The sequence below is a fragment of the Suricata suricatta genome, chromosome X (genome assembly GCF_006229205.1).
Source record: "Suricata suricatta isolate VVHF042 chromosome X, meerkat_22Aug2017_6uvM2_HiC, whole genome shotgun sequence".
In the NCBI taxonomy this organism is placed as follows: domain Eukaryota; kingdom Metazoa; phylum Chordata; class Mammalia; order Carnivora; family Herpestidae; genus Suricata; species Suricata suricatta.
In genome coordinates, this window is record NC_043717.1 from 55,105,888 (window position 1) to 55,126,772 (window position 20,885).

At 37.1% G+C, this 20,885-nt stretch overlaps 1 protein-coding gene across 1 annotated transcript in view; it reads right to left on the reverse strand.

Annotated features, from left to right (window-relative positions):
• ZDHHC15 (zinc finger DHHC-type containing 15) overlaps positions 1 to 20,885 on the reverse strand; it is a 182,161-nt gene that overhangs the window by 101,908 nt on the left and 59,368 nt on the right. Inside the window, exon 3 of the mRNA XM_029930895.1 lies at positions 11,249 to 11,343. Within this exon, the coding sequence (XP_029786755.1) occupies positions 11,249 to 11,343 (95 nt within the window). The remainder of the gene's footprint in view (positions 1 to 11,248; positions 11,344 to 20,885) is intronic.

Below are 20,885 nucleotides of genomic sequence, written 5' to 3' on the forward strand. Positions count from 1 at the left end.
GTTGCTCTCCAGCTCTCCCAGCACCATCTGCTAAAGAGGCTGTCTTTTTTCCATTGGATACTCTTTCCTGCTTTGTCAAAGATTAATTCGCCATACATTGGTGGGTCCAATTCTGGGTTCTCCATTCTATTCCATTGGTCTATGTGTCTGTTTTTGTGCCAATACCATACTGTCATGATGATGACAGCTTTGTAGTAGAAGCTAAAGTTTGGGATTTTATGCCTCCTGTAGTAACTGAAGATTTCAGTAACCCATTTTCAGTAAAGGGTAGAGCATCTGGACAGAAGAACAATAAAGAATAATAAAGATTTCATAGCACTCTAAACTAACTAGATGCAACACACATATATAGTAGAATACACATTCTTCCCTCCAGTGTAGATCATATGTTAGTATGGAAAACACAAGTCTCAAAAAATTTAAAAGGTTGTAATCATACAATCTCTGACCTCAGTGGAATGAAAGTAGAAATCAATAACTGAAGGAAAAGTATAAATTCACAAATTTGTGTCATTGAACAACATACTCTTAAACAACTAATCAATTAAATAAAAAATCACAAGAGAAATTATAAAAATAGTTTGAGACAAATGAAAATGAAATACAACATACCAAAAATTATAGGATGCAATAAAGCAGTGTTCAGAGGAAAATTTATAGCTATAAATACATATATTATAAAAGGAGTAATATCAATTCAATACTCTTTACATGTTAATGAATCAAAAAATGAAGACCAGAGTACCTGGACAGCTCAGTCCATTAAGCATCCAACTTCAGCTCAGGTCATGATCTTGCAGTTCATGAGTTTCAGCCCCACATCAGGCTCTGTGCAGACAGCTCAGAGCCTGAAGCATGCTTCAGATTCTGTGTCTCCCTATCTGCCCTTTCAAAAATAAATAAAACATTCAAGAAAAAATAAGAAAATGAAGTGCAATCCCAAGGTTTGAAGCCATAAATAGCATTGGAGCAGGGATAATAACCAATGAAGAATAGAAAACAGAAATAATCAATAAAATAATACCATAAAAATTGGGACATTGAAAAGATTGACAAAATGAAGGAAATTTTAGCTAAATGGATAAGAGAGTGAGAGGGAGAGAGAGGACACAAATTACTAATATCAGAAATGAAAGTAGGAAATTACTACAGACCTTACAGAAATAATTATAAGAAAAGAGTATGAAGAATTGTGTGCCAAGAAATTAGAAACCTAGATAAAACAGGAAAACTCCTAGAAATACACAAAGAGCCAAAACTGAATCAAGAAGAAAGAAAGTCTATGAATATACCTAAAAGAAATAAAGAGATTTAATTATAAAAAAACCAATGAACAATGAAAACTTCAGGACCAGATGTTTTCACAGATAAATTCAATCAGAAGAAGAATTAACATGAGTCCTCAGAATCTTAAAAAATAGAGAGAGAAGAGAGGAACACTTTCTTGTTTTTAATATTTATTTTTGAGAGAGAAAGAGAGAAAGGGAGGGAGGGAGGGAGAGAGAGAGAATGTGACTGGGGGAGGGGCAGAGAGAGGGAGACACAGAATCTGATCCAGGCTCCAGGCTCTGACTTGTCAGTATAGAGCCGGATGCAGGGCTTGAATTCATGAGCTGTGAGATCATGACCTGAGCCGAAGTCAGATGTTCAACTGACTGAGCCACCTAGGTGCCCTGAGACGAACATTTTTTCTAACCAGTGTAAGCAGGACAGAAAAAAATAATAATAAAAGGCATCCAAATTGGATAGAAAAGAGTAAAAGTACCTCTGTTCATAGATAGTATGATCTTATATATAGAAACTCTAAAGATTCCCCCACCAAAATCTGTTAGAAATAATATAATAAATTCCGCAAAATTGCAGGATACAAAATCAGCACACAACAATCAGCTGCATTTCCATACATTAGCAATGAATAATTAGAAAAATCAAGAAAACAATTACATTTACAATATCATGAAAAATAATAAAATACATAAGAATAAACTTAATCAAGGAGGTGAAAATCTTGTACACTGAAAACTGAAAACTATTGCTAAAATCAATTAGATACTAATAAATGGAAAGACATCTTATGTTTATAGATTAGAAAAGTTAATATTGTTAAGAATGTTGTTACCACCCAAAGTAGTCTACAGATTTGATGCAATCTCTATCAAAAGCCCAATGATACTTTTTGCATAAATAGAATATTCCATCTTAAAATTCATATGAAATATCAAGGAATCCCAAATAGCCAAAATAATATTGAAAAAGAACAATGAAATAAGTCAGGTGGAGAAGGACAGATACCATATGTTTGCACTCATAGGTCTAACAGGAGAAACCTAACAGAGGACCATAGGGAGGGGAAGGGGGAGAGAGTTGGGGAGAGAGGGGAACACAAATCACGAGAGACTATTGAATACTGAAAATGAGCAGAGGGCTGAACGGGGAGGAAGACAGGGGATAGTACGTGGTGGTAATGGAGGAAGGCACTTGTGGGGAAGAGCACTGGGTGTTATATAGGAACCAATTTGACAATAAACGATTAAAAAAAGAAAAAAGAAAAAGAACAATGTTGCTAGTCTCACTTATTCATTTCTAAACGTACTACAAAGCTACAGGGTTCAAAACAGTGTGGTACAGACGCAAAGACTAATGGAATAGAAGTAAGAGACCACAAATAAATCCTCACATATGCGGTAAGATGATTTTTGAAAAGGTTGTTAAGACCATTCAACGGGAAAAAGATGGTCTTTTCAACAAATGGTACTGGGAAAACTGGACATGCACATGCAAAATAATGAAGTTGGACCCTTACCTTATACGATATACCAAAACTAGCTTAAATGGATTAAGTACCTACATGTAAAAAACTGAAACTACAAAACCCTTAAAAGAAAACACAGGGTATAAATTTCATGACATTGGATCTGGCAATCATCATTTGGATATGAAATCAAAAGCAGAGAAAACAAAAGTAAAAGTAGATAAATTAAAATTTAAAACCTCTGGGCATCAAAACACTACCAACAGTCAAAGAAAACAACTTATAGAATGGAGAAAATATTCACAAATTACATACCTAATAAATGTCAAGTATCCAGAATATATAAAGATTCTTGCAACCCAAGAACAAAAAGACAAACAACCCAACTAATAAATGAGAATATATATGAATAGCTAATAAGCGCATGGAAAGATGACTGACATCATTAGTCATAGAGAAATGTAAATCAAGAATACCTTGAGATACCACTTAACACTCACTAAGAAGTCCATGATATACATATATATGGAAAGAAAGGAAAGGGAGTGAGAGAGGGAGGGAGAGAGTGAGAAAGAACAAACGAATGGAAAAAGTGATAATGTGGTGTGGGAAACTGAATCCTCATACATTGATATTGGGAATGTAAAATGGTACAGCTGGTGTGGAAAACAGTTTTTCAGTTTCTCATACAGTTAAACATAAAATTATCATGTGGCCTAGCAATACTATTCCTAGGTATAAACTCGAATTGAAAGCAGACCTTCAAACAAATAGTTATACATCAAAAGATGAATGGATAAACCGAAAGTGGTATATCCATAAATGGAATACTGTTCAGCCATAACAAGAGTGAATCCTAATACATGCCACAACATGGATGAATCTTGAAAATATTTTGCTAACAAAGACACCAGACACCAAAGACTACATATTGTTTGATACCATTTATATGTAATATCCAGAAAGGAAGGAAACCTAATGAGATAGAAAGTAGATTAATGGTTGCCAGAATCTGAGGATGAGGGAAAGAGGGAATTATTGCTTAATGCATACAGGGTTTTCTTTTGAGGTGATGAAAATATTCTGGAACTAGATAGTGGTGATGGCTGCACAACACTCTGAATGTACTAAATGCCACTTAATTATACATTATGTAATGTGTACCTTAAAATGGAATTTTAGGAATGCTTGGGTGGTTCAGTTAGTTAAGGGTCTCACATGATTTCAGCTCAGCTCATGATCTCAAAATCATGGGATAGAGCCCCACATCAGCCCATGCTGTCAGTGCAGAACCTGCTTGGAATTCTCTTTCTGCCCCTTCCCGAGCTCACACACACACGCTCTCTCTTTCAAAATATATAAACACTTAAAACAATGGAATTCTTAATTAAGTAAATAATACTATTCATTGTGCCTCGATAAGAAATGTAATGCTATAAGAATGTTTTATGTAAGGTACCCAATGTCAGCAATGTGGTCTATGTTCATCCACGCCCTCTTCCAAGTGCATAAACATATATGCATGTATAGAGGGAAAATACTTTATACTAATAACTAGAATAATTAAAATTTAAAATGACAATATCAGAGCTGCCTGGGTGGCTCAGTTGGTTGAACATCTGATGTTGATTTTGGCTCAGGTCAAGATCTCATGGTTGTGAGCTTTAAAATGGACAAGAGACAGAAAGCTAGCCAAAATGATGAAACGAAAGAACTCTCCTCCAAAGAAATTCCAGGAAGAAATCACAGCTACAGAACTGCTCAAAACAGACACAAGCAGCATAGCTCAACAAGAATTTAGAACAATTGTCATAAAATTAATCACTGGGCTTGAAAAAAGCATAGAAGCTGTCAGAGATGATATTGATACTCATATTAGAAACCTGTGATGAGTTAAAAAAAAAAAAGGCTATAAATGAGATGGTTTTGAACGGATTGAAGAAGCAGAGAGGAGAAGAGGTGAAATAGTAGACACAGTTATAGCAAAAGAGGAGGCTGAGAAAAAGAGAAAGAAAATGATTCAGGAGCACGAAAGGAGATTCAGAGAACTGAGTGATACAATCAAACAGAACAATGTCCGTATCATAGGAGTTCCTGAAGAGGAAGACAAAGACAGAGTGCTTGAAGGCATGTTAGACCAAATTATACACGAAAATTTCTCATATCTGCGGAAAGAGAAAGACATTAAAATTCAGGAGACATACTGAACTCCCCTAAGACGTAACGTAAACCGATCTTCAGCATGACCTTCAGACATATCATAGTGAAACTGGCAAAATATAAAGATAAAGAGAGTGGTTACATCAGAGTGGTTACAGACTTATCTACTGAAACTTGGCAGGCCAGAAAGGAATGGCAGGAAATCTTCAATGTGATGAACATGAAGAATATGCAACCAAGAATTCTTTATCCAGCAAACCTGTCATTCAAAATAGAAGGAGAGATAAAGGTTTTCCCAAATAAACAAAAGTTGAGAGAATTCATGACCACCAAACCAGTGCTACAAGAAATCCTAAGATGGACTCTATGAAGGAAATGTAGCAAGGAATAAAAGTACCAGAGACATCACTACAAACATGCACTCTACAAGGAACACAATGAATCTAAAACCACATTTTTCAATAATAACACTGACTGTTATTATTGGACTGAATGTTCCAGTGAAATGACACAGGGTAGCAGAATGGATCAAAAACCAAAACCCATCTATTTGCTGTTTACAAGAGACTCACCTTAGACCTGAAGACACCTTCAGATTGAAGATAAGGGGATGGAGAAATATCTACCATGCGACTGGCCACCAAAATAAAGCCAGAGTAGCCATACTTATATCAGACAAACTAGTCTTTAAAATAAAGGCAGTAACAAAAGATGAAGAAGGACATTGTATAATAATTAAAGGATCTCTCCATCAGGAGGAGCTAACAATTATAAATATCTATGCGCCTAACTCGGGAGCACCCAAATACATAAAGCAACTAATCACAGAAAGAAACAACCTTATTGACAAAAATGTGCTAATTGCAGGGGACTTTAATACTCCACTGACAGCAATGGATAGATCAACCAGACAGAAAATCACTAAGGAAACCATGGACCTGAACGACACTTTGGAACAGATGGAACTGATAGGTATATTTAGAACTCTACATCCTAAAGATAGGAAATTTACCTTCTTTTCGAGTGCACATGGCACATTCTCCAAGATAGACCACATACTGGGACATAAAGCAGCCCTCCATAAGTATAAACAAATAGAGATCATGCCATGCACACTTTCAGATCTCAATGCTATGAAACTCAAAGTCAACCACAGGAAGAAGTCTGGAAAACCTCCAAAAATGTGGAGGTTAAAAAATACCCTACCAAAGAATGATGCCAATCAGGCATTTAGTGAAAAAATTAAAAATATATGGAGACAAATGAAAATGAGAATACAACAATTCAAACTATCTGGGAAGCAGCAAAGGCAGTCTTAAGAGGAAAGGTCATTGCAATCCAGGCCTATTTCAACAAACTATAAAAAGCACAAACTCAAAATCTAAGAGAGCACTTAAGGAAACTAGAAAGGGAGCAGCATGATCACTCCAAAACCAGCAAAAGGAAAGAAATAATAAAGATCAGAGCAGAATTAAACAGATAGAATCCACAAAGACAACTGAACAGATCAATGAAACCAAGAGTTGGATTTTTGAAAAAATAAATGAATTGATAAACCTCTAGCTAGGCTACTCAGGAAGAAAAGAGAACATTCAAATAGACAAAATCATGAAGGAAAATGGATCTATTACAACAAATCCTTCAGAAATACAAGCAATCATCAGAGATTACTATGAAAAATTATATGCCACCAAAATGGACAATCTAGAAGAAATGGACTAATTCCTAAATGCAAATGTAGTACCAAAATTCAAATGGGAAGAGATAAAAAATCTGAGTAGACCCATAACCAGTGAAGAAATTGAATCAGTTATCAAAAATCTCCCAATGAGTAAAAGCCCAGGGGTGGATGGACTCCCAGGGGAATTCTAGCATACATTTAAAGCAAAGTTAACGCTGATCCTTCTCAAGCTATTCCAAAAAAATAGAAATGGAGGGAAGACTACCAGACTCATTTTATGAAGCACATATCACTTTGAGTCCTAAGCCAGGCAGAGCTCCAATAAAAAAAAGAGAACTACAGGCCAATATCCTTAATGAATACGGATGCAAAAACACTCAACAAGATAGTAGCAAATCGAATTCAACAGCATATAAAAAGTATTATCCATTATGATCAAGTGGGATTTATTCCTGGGTAATAAGGCTGGTTCAATATTCGCAAATCCATTAATGTGATACATCACATTAACAAAAAGAAAGACAAAAACCATATGATTCTGTAGATAGATGCAGAAAAAGCATTTGAAAAAATACAACGTCTCTTCTTAATAAAAACCCTCGAGAAAGTTGGGATAGAAGGAACTTACTTAAACATCATTAAAGCCATTTACGAAAAGCCCACAGCTAATGTTATCCTCAATGGGGAAAAACTGAGAGCTTTCTCTCTGAAATCAGGAACACGACAGGGATGTCCACTCTCACCACTGTTGTTTAACATAGTGTTGGAAGTCCTAGCATCAGCAATCAGACAACAAAAGGAAATAAAACACATCGGAATTGGCAGAGAATAAGTCAAACTTTCACTTTTTGCAGATGACATGATACTCTACATGGAAAACCCAATCAACTCCACCAGAAGCCTTCTAGAACTGATCAATGAATTCAGTAAAGTTGCAGGGTACAAGATCAATGTACGGAAATCAGTTTCATTCTTATACTCCAAAAATGAAGCAACAGGAAGAGAAATCAATAAACAGATCCCATTCACAATTGCATGAAAAACCATAAAATACCTAGGAATAAACCTTGCCAAAGATGTAAAAGACCTGTATGCTGAAAACTATAGAAGACTTATGAAGGAAATTGAAGAAGACACAATGAAATGGAAAAACATTCCGTGCTCATGGATTGGAAGAATAAACATTGTTAAAATGTCATTATTACCCAAAGCAATTTACACATTCAATGCAATCCCCATCAAAGTTGCACCAGCATTCTTCTCAAAGCTAGAATAAGCTATCCTAAAATTCGTATGGAACTACAAAAAACCCTGAATAGTCAAAGTAATATTGAAGAAGAAAACCAAAACAGGAGGCATCACAATTCGAGACTTTAGCCTCTACTACAAAGCTGTCATCATCAAGGCAGTATGGTATTGGCACAAAAACAGACACATGGACCAATGGAATAGAATAGAGAACCCAGAATTGAACCCACAAGTGTATGGCCAATTAATCTTTGACAAAGCAGGGAAGAGTATCCAATGGAAAAAAAAAGGCAGCCTCTTCAGCAGGTGGTGTTGGGAGAGGTGGACAGCAACATGTAGAAAATGAAATTAGACCACTTTCTTACACCAGTCACAAAAATAAACTCAAAATGGATAAAGGATCTGAATGTGAGACAGGAAACCATAAAAACCCTAGAAGAGAAAGCAGGAAATAGTCTCCTAGACCTCAATCGCAGCAATTTCCTCCTGGACACATCCCCAGAGGCAAGGAAGTCAACAACAAAAATGAACCTCTGGGACCTCCTCAAGATAAAAAGCCTCTGCAATGCAAAGGAAACAATCAAGAATACTAGCAGGCAACCGACAGAATGGAAAACGATAGTGGCAAATGGCATATCAGATAAAGGGCTAGTATCCAAAATATACATGGTGCTCACTAAACTCTATTCCCCAAAAACGAATAATCCAGTGTATTAATGGGTAGAAGACCTGAACAGACACTTCTCCAAAGAGTACATCCAGATGGCCAACAGGCACATGAAATGGTGCTCAGCGTCACTCATCATCAGGGAAATACAAATCAAAACCACACTGAGATACCACCTCATTCCGGTCAGAGTGGCTACAATGAACAAATCAAGAAATTATAGATGCTGGCGAGGATATGGAGAAATGGTGACCCTCCTACACTGTTGGTGGGAATGTAAACTGGTGCAGCCGCTCTGGAAAACACTGTGGAGGCTCCTCAAAAAGCTATGGATAGAACTCCCCTATGACCCAGCAATAACACTGCTAGGGATATATCCAAAGGATACAGAAGGGCTGATGCATAGGAGCACATGTACCCCAATGTTCACAGTGGCACATTCAACAATAGCCAAATCCTGGAAAGAGCCTAAATGTCCATCACCTGATGAATGGATCTAGAAGATGTGGTGTGTGCACACACAATGGAGTACTACATGGCAATGAGGAGGAATGAAATATGGCCATTTGTAGCAAAGTAGATGGAACTCGAGGGTGTCATGCAAAGTGAAGTAAGGCAGAGAAGGACAGAATCCGTATGTTTGCACTCATAGGTCTAACAGAACAAACCTAACAGAGGCCAATAGGGAGGGGAAGGGGGAAAGAGAGTTGGGGAGAGAGAGGGACACAAATTATGAGAGACTCTTGAATACTGAAAATGAACCATGGACTGAAAGGGGAGGGGGAGGGAGGGGAGGAGGTGATGTCATGGTGGGGGGCACTTGTGGGGAGAAGTACTGGGTGTTATATGGAAACCAATTTGACAATAAACTATTATAAAAATATTATATGCACCACTGTTTATTTCTTTTTTTATGGGTCCAATACACCTTTATTATATTATTATAAAAGAGCAAGAATGAGCTGCTAAGTATTCATGCCAATAAATTAAGAAAAGAAAGATAAAATGAACCAAATGAAGGAAAAATTACTACAATTAAAAGATGAGATTAGTTCATTAATAATTGTGCAAATTAATCACAGGAAACCTCCCTAAAATGGAGTCAGGATGTTTTTGCTGTAGCTCATTTGTCCCAGATTGCAATTCTCTGCTATTACCCAAAACGATGTTTTTGCTAGTAAAATAAGTAACTGGTAGTTTTATTTGCAAGGTTATTATTGGTGATCAGACGTGGGATCCATAGCAAACCTCCAAAGACTCTAAGGCTGGAGAGCCAACAGCAGGCAGTGCCCACACAGCCGATGGGGCTCATTGCTTTCTTACTCACCCTGGAATTGGAAGGTTAAGTTTTCTTCTGGGTTTTGAGCTCCATGCTTTGTGCTTGTGTTCAGAGTTTTTTGGGATCTGTGTTAAGCGATTTTTTCTATAATTGCCAAATTATGGCAGTAGCCGCGGTTTGCACTGACATATGAATGGATAAAGAAAATGTAATATATTTTTATTAATTATTATTATATATTCATATATGTGTCTGTGTATACACACACACACACACACACACACACACACACACACATCCTGGAATATTATTCAGCCATAAAAGGAATGAAGTCTTGCCAATTGCAACAAGATGGATGGAGCTAGAGAATATATTGTTAAGTAAAATAAGTCAGAGAAACACAAATACCATATGATTTCACTCACATGTGAAATTTAAGAAACAAAGCAAATGAACAAAGGGAAAAAATGAGAGAGACAAACAAGAAGCAGTTTCTTAATATAGAACAAACTCATGGTTACCAGAGGGGAAGTAGGTGGGGGGGGGATTGGTTAAAATAGGTGATGGGGATTAAGGAGTGCACTTGTGATGAGCATCATGTGTTGTATGTAAGTGCTGCCCTCACTAAATTATACATCTGAAACTAATATTACACTGCACATAAACTATACTAGAATTAAAAATTTAAAAATAGATGATATTGTTTATTTCTCAATGTCTGCCTTTTAGTTGGATGGTTTAATCCATTTATATTTGAAATAATTACTCATAAGGAAGGACTGCTGCCATTTTGCAATTTATTTACTATGTATCTTACATATCTTATGTTTCTCAATTCCTGTATTACTGTTTTCATTTGTATCTAATTTAGTTTTCTAGTGTACCATTTTTGTTCCATAAGTGGAGAAATTTAAATCAGTATGTTTCCTAATGTTTGGAAGCTGTTTACTCTTTCATCATTCCTTTTTTCTACTTGACAACATAATTTGTTTTACAGTAGTCACAGCATAAATGTCTGATACAATTATAAACTCTTTGATAAACCCTCTCAAACACCACACAATACAGTTTGATTCAAGGGAGTGCAGTTTAACTATTGTAATTTTTTCTAGGAGTTGTCTTCCAGAGTATCACTGGGTTGTAACAAAACAGTTTTACAGAATTGAACTAGATGAGTCATCAGTATCCATGTTGGTTCTTGTTTCTTTAATTATATCACCAGTTCAGATAGTGGTTTCTTAGTCTTCAAGGTATCTATGGCCAGTGATTTTGCAATAGACTGTCCTTCAATAGACTATCCTACTCTTAATTTACCTTTATCACTAAGAGTCCTTTTTAAAGATTACCCTGACTCTCTCTTTTGTAATGGAAGATTCTTGTTTTGTTTGTTTGTTTGGTTTTGTTTTTGGGATTTCTACTTTCCTCTGTCTTTAGTCTTTATGGAGTAACCAGTATTCTTACCTTCTGGTTTGGCTGTTGTGGGAGTGTAAATATAGACTTCCAGTAGGTCCAGGTAAAGAACACAAAGATGGCATGGTAGAATATGAGGTAGATAACTGAAATTTAAGAGAAAAAAATCAGTGTTTACACTATTTTTTGTCCATTTCTAAGAGTTGAGAAAGACATAGAACTAAACAAATTTGTTTTGTTTTCCTATTATTAAGTATTGTCTAGTATTGTTACAAATTTTTAATTCTTAACTTTTTCCCATGCAGTGACAGAAACAAGATATAGTGCCAAATTTTTAATGAGACTTTCTGGAAGTTTCATGTTTTAAAAGTTGCCATGTGATTATAAAACTAAAGGGGAAATATTCTTTATAACAATGTGAGGGAAGTTACGATAGCCACTTATTATCTCTTCCACTGTAGGTGCTAAAAGATTATAATGACATTATTTGCACAACACTATAGTCTACAACATGATATGTTATCTCATTTTATTGTTTCAGTAACTTTGTGAGATAGGTAATAGGATAGGGACAGCTGATTAAGTATCAGGAGTGGTTGATTATCCATAGTGACACAGCTACTATATAATATATTCTGGTCTTAAACACAGGATTATTGACTGTAAATCACAAATTCTTTTCAGCAGCCTCAAAGACTATACACTTTTTAAATAAGCAGTCTGGATTCAAATTTATTGGTCAGTAATTAGAGACAATTTCTTTTCTAGTACTAGAAAGGCAGGTTCCACATGACTGCATAACTGCCTCTGGTTAAGGTCACATCCCTGAACTAAGACTGGTGGGGGAATAATCTGCAGTCCTAATTTTACAGGAAAAAACCAATAAACTTAGTATAAAAATCACAGTGAACTTTCATTTACAACATCAACATTGCTAAAGTCATTATGCACAGAGCGGTAACTTTGAATTGTGTTAAACTATTAAAACACAACAGTATCTTCCGATTATGTGCTTTTGAAATGTCAGTTGTATCTTTGAGACAGCTGTAAGAGTGGGTTTCATCTGCTTATCTTTCTATACTATTTGCCTCCTGGATAGTTCTGATATCAAAAATTGCACCATTCTTCACAGAGGTCATTTATTATAAGACTGATGGCCAGTTTACTGTTTTATTGTGAGTCCTTGCTTGGCAAGGACTTATGAAAGACTCAAGGGGATGATGCCCCAAGACAAAGTTAATATGGGTAAGCCTCTCATACATTTATGACTGAATTGAAAAAGCTATCCTCTCAGCCTAGTACTCTTAGTCTTATGTGCAAGACCTTTTATATGTGCTTAATTTGTATAATTATGAAATCTCATTTTCAAATTCAAGCAATTTAAAGTAAAACATAAAAGTTCACTGTCCACACACATCAACCTTCTACTTCCCCATCCTACGGCATAACACCAGTTTGTTATTTGGCATGTATCAGTCCAGATCTTTTGATTTTCATGTTTATATAAATATATGAAGACAACATACATATGGTATTTTTACAATATTTAACATTTTTTATTGTATGTCTTTTGAAAAGTAATACATTCACAACATTCAAAATTTGAAGGTTTAAAGTGGTACACAGGGAAAGTCTCCCTTCTGTCCCTGTCTCTCAGCCACCAAATTTCCCGCCGGGAAGCAACAAATTCCCAATTTCATGACTTCGTTCTGTATCCTTTTAGTTTTTTTTTTAATGTTTATTTATTTTTGAGAGAGACAGAGCATGAGCTGTGGAGTGGCAGAGAGAGAGGGAGACACAGAATCCAAAGTAGGGTCCAGGCTATGAGCTGTCAGCACAGAGCCCAATGAGGGGCTTGAACCTATGAACTTTGAGATCATGACCTGAGCTGATGTTGGATGTCCAACTGGCTGAGCCACCCAGGCACCCCTCTGTATCCTTTTAGATTTTAAACATATAAAAGTACTGAAACAGGGTGGGTTTTTTTCCCCTCACACAAATAGTAGTATTATATACACACAGTTTTCCACTGATTTCTTTTTCATTTTCTCTAAATTGGAGATAATTCTACTTACTATAACTTGGAAAGAGTGAGCTTCCACATTCTCCTACAAAAAATGTTGCGTGAGTGGCTCAGGACTTGATATCATGGTTCATGGGTTTGAGCCCAGCATGGGGCTCTGTGCTGACAGTGTGGACACTGCTTGGGATTCTCTCTCTCTCTCTCTCTCTCTCTCTCTCTCTGTCTCTCTCTCTCTGTCCCTCCTCCACTCACACTTTCTCTCTCTCTCTCTCTCTCAAAAATAAATAATAAAATAAAATAAATTTAAGTGTTGCATGGGTTTTTATTGCATCAGTATACCACAATTTAAGCAAACTATTTCTGATGAAAAATCTTAGTCGTTTCTATTAAACAACTATTAAAAACAATGTTGTAATGAAAAATGAACTGAAATGAAACTGAACAAAATGAAAATGAAAAAACTATTAAAAACAATGTTATAATGAAAAATCTTTGCTCAGACATAGGCCCTTTGGTAGATATTGTCAAGCTGTCATTAAAAAAAAAAAAAAGCTTTTTTCTACTGTGGGGGAACCACAAGGGTCCACAGGGCCATTCAGGTGATGGTCAGGACAGGCATGCCAGGGTATTGCAGGGTCAAACATTGAGAGGGGCAATTGCATGAGGGGAGCATGGGGATCCTGTTCAGACTGAACCCACAGACCTCACCGACACCTGACCACTGCCTCTTTCCTGCTCCTTCTCTGTCCATGCACTCTTCCATACCTGCTTCATGGCTGGGCACTAGAAGGTTCCACATGGCCACTCAGTAGGTTGTGGCTCTCCAGGTCCTACGATCAGTGCTGGAGTGCTACAGTGAATAAGACTATGGTTGGAAGGGACCTTGGATATCACCTGCTCCAACATTCATTGCACAGATTCAACTAAGGTATCTACAAGGGTCTATTACATTTCAACATCTCCCTGGCAGTTTCAGGACATGGCAGAGAGGATATCTATGTTCCATATGCATCATGCCACAAACTGGAAGCATATTCATCTTTATAATAAAAATTCACTTGGAGGAGAAAGAGGGAAGATAGCTGTGGAGTAGGTGGACCCTAAGCTCATCTCATCTCAGGAAGACAAATAGATAACTATCAAATTATCATAAATAGACCAGAAATAGACCTGAAGACTGACAGAACAAACTCCACAGCTAAAGGGAGAGAAGAAGCCACATCAAAGAAGGTAGGAAGTGGAGAGATGGGGTTTAGGGGAGAAAGGACCATGGGTGCTGTGGAGAGGAGTGAGATGTGGTCACAGAGATTAGGGTGAGAGAGAGAAAGACTCAAGCACATAGGGGGATTCAAAAGAAGGTTTCCCCAAAACCATTGGCTTGGAAAATGATAGAGGACGAGTTTCCTAAGTTCTTGCAACCAGCAGGGCATAAACCTTGGAGTTTTAAAGGTCAGCATCTTGGATGGGGTTGAGCCCAGAGGACACTGTTCTGCTCTTGGAGAGAGGGCAGAAGCTGGGGGTGGACAGCAGGTAAACAGTAATCTGAAGAACACTGGGCACAAAGTGGGGAGATTATTTGCTCTATTCAGAGAACATTCCTGAGATGCAGCATTCAGAGACACATCTCCAGGAACACGTGCTGAATGGTGCTATGTCCCTCTTCTTCCCCTCAGCATAAACACAATGCCACCTGCAAGAAGCTGTACAGAAATGACACTGGCTGCCTAATGTGCTTAAATCAAGCCCCATAATGCTCACTTCTATGGGGTGCCCTTTGCAGTTACACTTGCCTCAGGCGGGCAGGCCTTTCCCCAAGAAGACCAACACAAATTCCTGTCGAGAGAATTCTGCAGGACCTACGTCCTGGTGAAAGGAGTGTCAGATTTCATTTCATAAGCAGACTAGAGCACATCTAGTTAAAACTCACCACATTCAGACCAGAGACCAAACACTGCACACACTCAGGCAAAGGGGAGCCTCTGCAGACTGGCCTGAATGAAGTGCAGACAAAACCCAGTAGCAGAGTATAAGTAGAACATACAAAAGACACTCCTTGAAGCAATAGGCCCTTGGCACTACATGACCTGTTCCTCATAAGGCCATTGCTTTCAGGAGCAGGAGACATAACTGGCTTTTCCAACACCCAGAAAAAGGCAAAGACATAGACAGAATGCCAAGACAGAAGAATTTCTCCTAAATAAAAGAACAAGATAAGACCATGGACAGAGCTCTGAACAAAACAGATATAAGTAACATGACTGATGGAGAATTTAAAGCAACAACTATAAGAATACTCACTGGGCTTGAGAAAAAGAAGACTTCAGTGAGACCCTTACCACAGAGATAAAAAGAGTTAAAAAAAGAATAAAAGATGAAGAGCACAAAAACAAAATTGGAAAGAGGCTTGATAAAATGAAAAGCAGGCTGGAAGAAGCAAAGGAATGAATTAGTAAGATAGAACAAAATAATGAAAATAATGAAGCTGAACTCAAGAGAGAAAGAAGACTTATGCAACATGAGAATAGATTTAGGGAATTCAGTGACTCCATCAAACATAATAACATTCATTTACGAGTCCTAAAAGAAGGAGAGAAAAGGGGGCAGAAAATTTCTTTGAGTAAATAATAGCTGAAAACTTCCCTAATCTGGGGGAAGAAACAGATATCCAGATCCAAGAGGCAGAGAGAAATCCTATCAAAATCAATGAAAGCAGGCCAACACCAAGATTAAATTTGGAAAACATAGTGATAAAGAAAAAATCTTAAATCAGCAAGACAAAAGGAGTCATAAGCTGATGAGGGAAAGCCCATAAGGCTAGCTGGAGACATCTCAACAGAAACTTGGTAAGACAGAAGATAGTGGCATGATATGTTCAAAATGCCAAAGGAGGAAAATCTGTAACCAAGAATGCTCTATATAGCATGGCTTTCATTCAGATAGAAGCAGAGGTACAGTCTCCTAGAGAAACAAAAACTAAAGGAATTTGTGACTACTAAATGAGCCCTGCAAGAAATATGAAAGGGGACTGATTGAGGGCAAAGGAGAAAGCAAAAGTGACAAAGACAAGAAAAGATCAGAGAAATCACCAGAAACAATGACAAAACAAGTAAGAAATTGGCAATAAATACATACCTTCCAAGAATTACTTTGTAAATGGACTAAATGATGAATAAAAATACATAGGGTGTCACTTATATGGTTGGTGGGAATGCAAACTGGTGCAGCCACTCTGGAAAACAGTGTGGAGGTTCCTCAAAAACTATCAAAAGAAATCCCCTATGACCCAGCAGTAGCACTGCTGGGGATATACCCAAGAGATACAGAAGTGCTGAGGAATAGGGGCACATGTATTTCAATGTTCATAGCAGCACTGTCAACAATAGCCAAATCATGGAAAGAGCCTAAATGTCCATCACCTGATGAATGGATCAAGAAGATGTGGTAATATATACAATTGAATACTACATGGCAATAAGAAACAATGAAATCTGGCCATTTGTAGCAAAGTGGATGGACCTTGAGGGAGTCATGCTAAGTGAAATAAGTCAGGCAGAAAAGGACAGATATAATATGATTTCACTCATAGGTCTAACAGGAGAAACCTAACAGGGGACCATGGGAAGTGGAAGCGGGGTTGAAGAGTTAGGGAGAGGGAATGAAGCAAATCATGAGAGACTCTTGAATACTGAAAACAAACTGAGGGCTGAAGAGGGAGGGGTAAGGGGAAGGGAGTTGATGGTCATGGAGAGGGGCACTTTTGGGGAAGAACACTGTTATATGGAAACCAACTTGGTAATAAACTATTTTAAAAAATTAAATTCTACGAACTCGCCAAAAAAAAAAATACATAGGGTGTCAGAATGGATAAAAAAAAAAGACCCATCCATATGTTACCTACAAGAAACACATTATAGACCTAAAGAGCTGCAGATTGAAAGTGAGGGGATGGAGAGACATTTTTCATGCAAGTGAGTGTCAAAAGAAAGCCAGAGTAGCAATATTTATATCAGACAAACTAGACTTTAAAACAGACTGGAAAAACAGACAAATAGGGGCACTATACCATAATCAAGGTGACAATACATAAAGAAGATCTAATAATTACAAATATTTATGTACCCATAAGGGAGCACCCAAATACATGAAACAATAACAAACATAAAGGAACTATTTGATAACAATACAAAATTAGTGGGGGACTTAACATCCCAGTTACATCAATAGATCATCTAAGTAAGAAAACAATGGTTTTCAATGACCACTGGACGAGATAGACTGGATATATTCAGAACATTCTATTCTAAAGCAGTTGAATATACATTCTTTTCAAGGACACATGGGACATTCCTCAGATTAGAGGAAACAAAGGTTACATATCAGGCCTCAATAAATAAAAAAAAGATTGAAGTCATATCATGTACCTTTTCTGACCACAGCACTATGAAACTAGAAGTCAATCCCAAGAAAAAATGTGGACAAAACATAAAAATATAGAGGTTAAACTACATCCTACTAAATAATGAATCAGTCAACCAGGAAATGAAAGAAGAAATTTAAAAAGTTCATGGAAACAAATGCAAATAAAAACACAATGATCCAAAATATTTAGGATGGAACAAAGGTGGTCCTAAGAGGGATGTATATAGCAAAACAGGCTGAATTCAAGAAGCAAGGATAATCTTAAATAAACAACCCAACCTTTCACCTAAAGCTACAAAAAGAACAGCAAAGCCTAAAGTCAGCAGAAAGAAGAAAATAATAAAGATTAGAGCAGAAATAAATGACATGGGATCTAAAAAACAATAGAACAGATCAATGAAAGCAGAATCTGGTTCACTGAGAAAATTCATAAAATTGATAAACGTATAGCTAGACTTATCAAAAAAAGGGGAAAGTATTCAAATAAATAAAACCACATGAGGGATGGGAAAGTACAACCAGTACCCCAGAAATATAAAAACTATGTGAACAAATTGGACAACCTGGAAGAAATGGATAAATTCTTAGGAATATATAAACTACCAAAACTGAAACAAGAAGAAATAAAAAACTTGAACATACTGATAACCAGGAAATAAGCTGAATCGGTAAGTAAAAACCTCCTGATAAGCAGAAGTCCAGGAACAGAGAGCTTCACAGGTGAATTCTACCAAACATTTAAAGAAAAGTTAATACCTATTCTTCTCAAACAATTTCAAAAAAATAAAAGAGGAAGGAAATGTTCCACACACATCCTATGAGGCCAGCATTATCCTGATACAAAAAATTATAAAAAGATGCTACAAAAGAAAATAACTACAGGCCAATATCTCTGATGAACATACATGCAAAATTTGATAACAAAATACTGGCAAACTAAATGGAACAATACATTTAAAAATTACTCATTATAATCAAGTGGCATTTATTCAAAGGATGCAAGGGTGTACAATATTAACAATCAATGTTTTATACCACCTTAATAAAAGAAAAGATATTATATGATCACTTCAATAGATGCTGAAAAGCATTGACAGAGTACAACATCCATTCATGATAAAAACCCTCAAAAGGTAGGCCTATAGGGAACATTCCTCAATATAATAAAGGCCATCCATAAAAAACTCATAGCTCATATCATCCTCAATGGGGGAAAACTGAGAGCTATTCCGCTCTATCAGGAACAAGATAGAAATGTTCACTACCACCAGTTATTTAACATAGTACCTGAAGTACTAGCCACAATATTCATACAACAAAAAGAAATAAAAGGCATACAAATTAGCAAGGAAGAAGTCAAACTTTCACTAGTTACAGATAACATGATACTCTATACAGAAAACCTGAAAGACTCCACCAATAAACTGCTAGAACTGATACATGATTTCAGTAAAGTCTCAGGATACATATAGATCCAGGATACACATAGATATAGAAATCTAATGCATTTCTATACAGCAATAATGAAGCAGCAGAGACAGAAATTAAGGAGTCAATTCCATTTACAAGTGCACACACACAAAAAAGATACCTAGGAATAAACATAACCAAAGAGGTGAAAGACCTGTACTCTGAAAACTAGGAAACACTGACGAATGACACTGAAGAGGACAAAAAGAAATGGCAAGACATTCCATGCTCATGGATTAGAAGAACAAATACTTTTTAAATGTCTATGCTACCCAAAGCAATCTACACATTTCATGCAATCCCTATCAAAATACCACCAGCATTTTTTCACAGAGCAAGAACAAACAAACCTCGAATTTATGCGGAACCACAAAAGACCCCAAATACCAAAGTAATATTGAAAAAGAAAAACAACACTGGAGCCATCACAATTCTGGATTTTACGTTATATTAGAGAACATGGCAGAGAAGTAGAACGGTCCGTACTAACTGCAGGGCTTTCTTTGGACTGGGGCTGGCTGCACTGTTTGCACACCCGGGGAGGAGGGGAGTCATGTCCAGTTCAGTGGTAGACAGGAGTGCAGTCTGAAACAGGAGAAACTGGTCCCCTCCCCTGAAGTGCTGAAGCAGAGCCAGAAGACTACATATGAGGCGGCATCATTAACATGCACAGAATGGGAGTTTAAAACCAAGCTAAGTGTGTGGGACACAGGAGACTGCGGATCAAGACAGCCTGCCTCATCTGTGCCTGTGGCACAGTGAGGACGGATCCAAAGGAGTGATTTGGGATACCTGGTACGTGATGAAGGGACTGGGAAGTCACAATTTTTCTCCCCACCACCACCAAGGTGGGGCTTCAGGGATTGGTCTGCAGGGCCCACAGTGGAGGCGGGATCCACCTACACCAAACCATACAATGTTATAAGAACAGAGAGCAAATAACACTCTCCAAAAAACACCTCCTGTAGGGCCTGGCCCTGGACAGTGTATGTGCCCCCTTTAATATAGCACTGCTCACAGGTAGAGAGCACATAACAAGCATTTAAAAATTATAAGGGACAGAAAACTAGCCAAAATGATGAAACGGAAGAATTATTCTCAAAAGAAATTCCAGGAAGAAGTGGCAGCTAAAGAATTGATCAAAACAGATATAAGTGACATAACAGCAAGAATTTAGAATAGCAGTCATAAAATTAATCACTAGGCTTGAAGAAAGCATAGAAGACAGCAGAGACTCCGTTGCTCAGAGATCAAGAATCTTAAAAATAGTCATGATGAATTTAAAAATGCAATAAATGAGATGCAAAATAAAATGGAAGCGGCCACAGAGCAGACTGAAGAGGCAGAGGGGAGAATAGGTGAATTAGAAGATAAAATTATGGAAAAAGAGAAAGCTGAGGAAAATAGAGATAAAATGATGCAAGATCAAGAATGAAGAATTAGAGAGCTAAGTGACTCAATGAAATGGGAAAAAGTCCATATCATAGGAATTGGAAGGGAGAGAAAGGGGCTGAAGGGGTATTTGAATAAATCATAGATGAGAACTTCCCAAGTCTGGGGAAGAAAACAGACATTGAAATCCAAGAGGCACAGAGAACTCCCCTCAGATGTAACTTGAATCGATCTTCTGTACCACATATCATAGTGAAACTGGCAAAATACAAGGATAAGGAGAAAATTCTGGAAGAAGCTAGGGACAAATGGGCCTTAACATACCAAGGTAGTCACGTAAGCATAATAGCAGACCTATCTCCTGAAACTTGGCAGGCCAGAAAG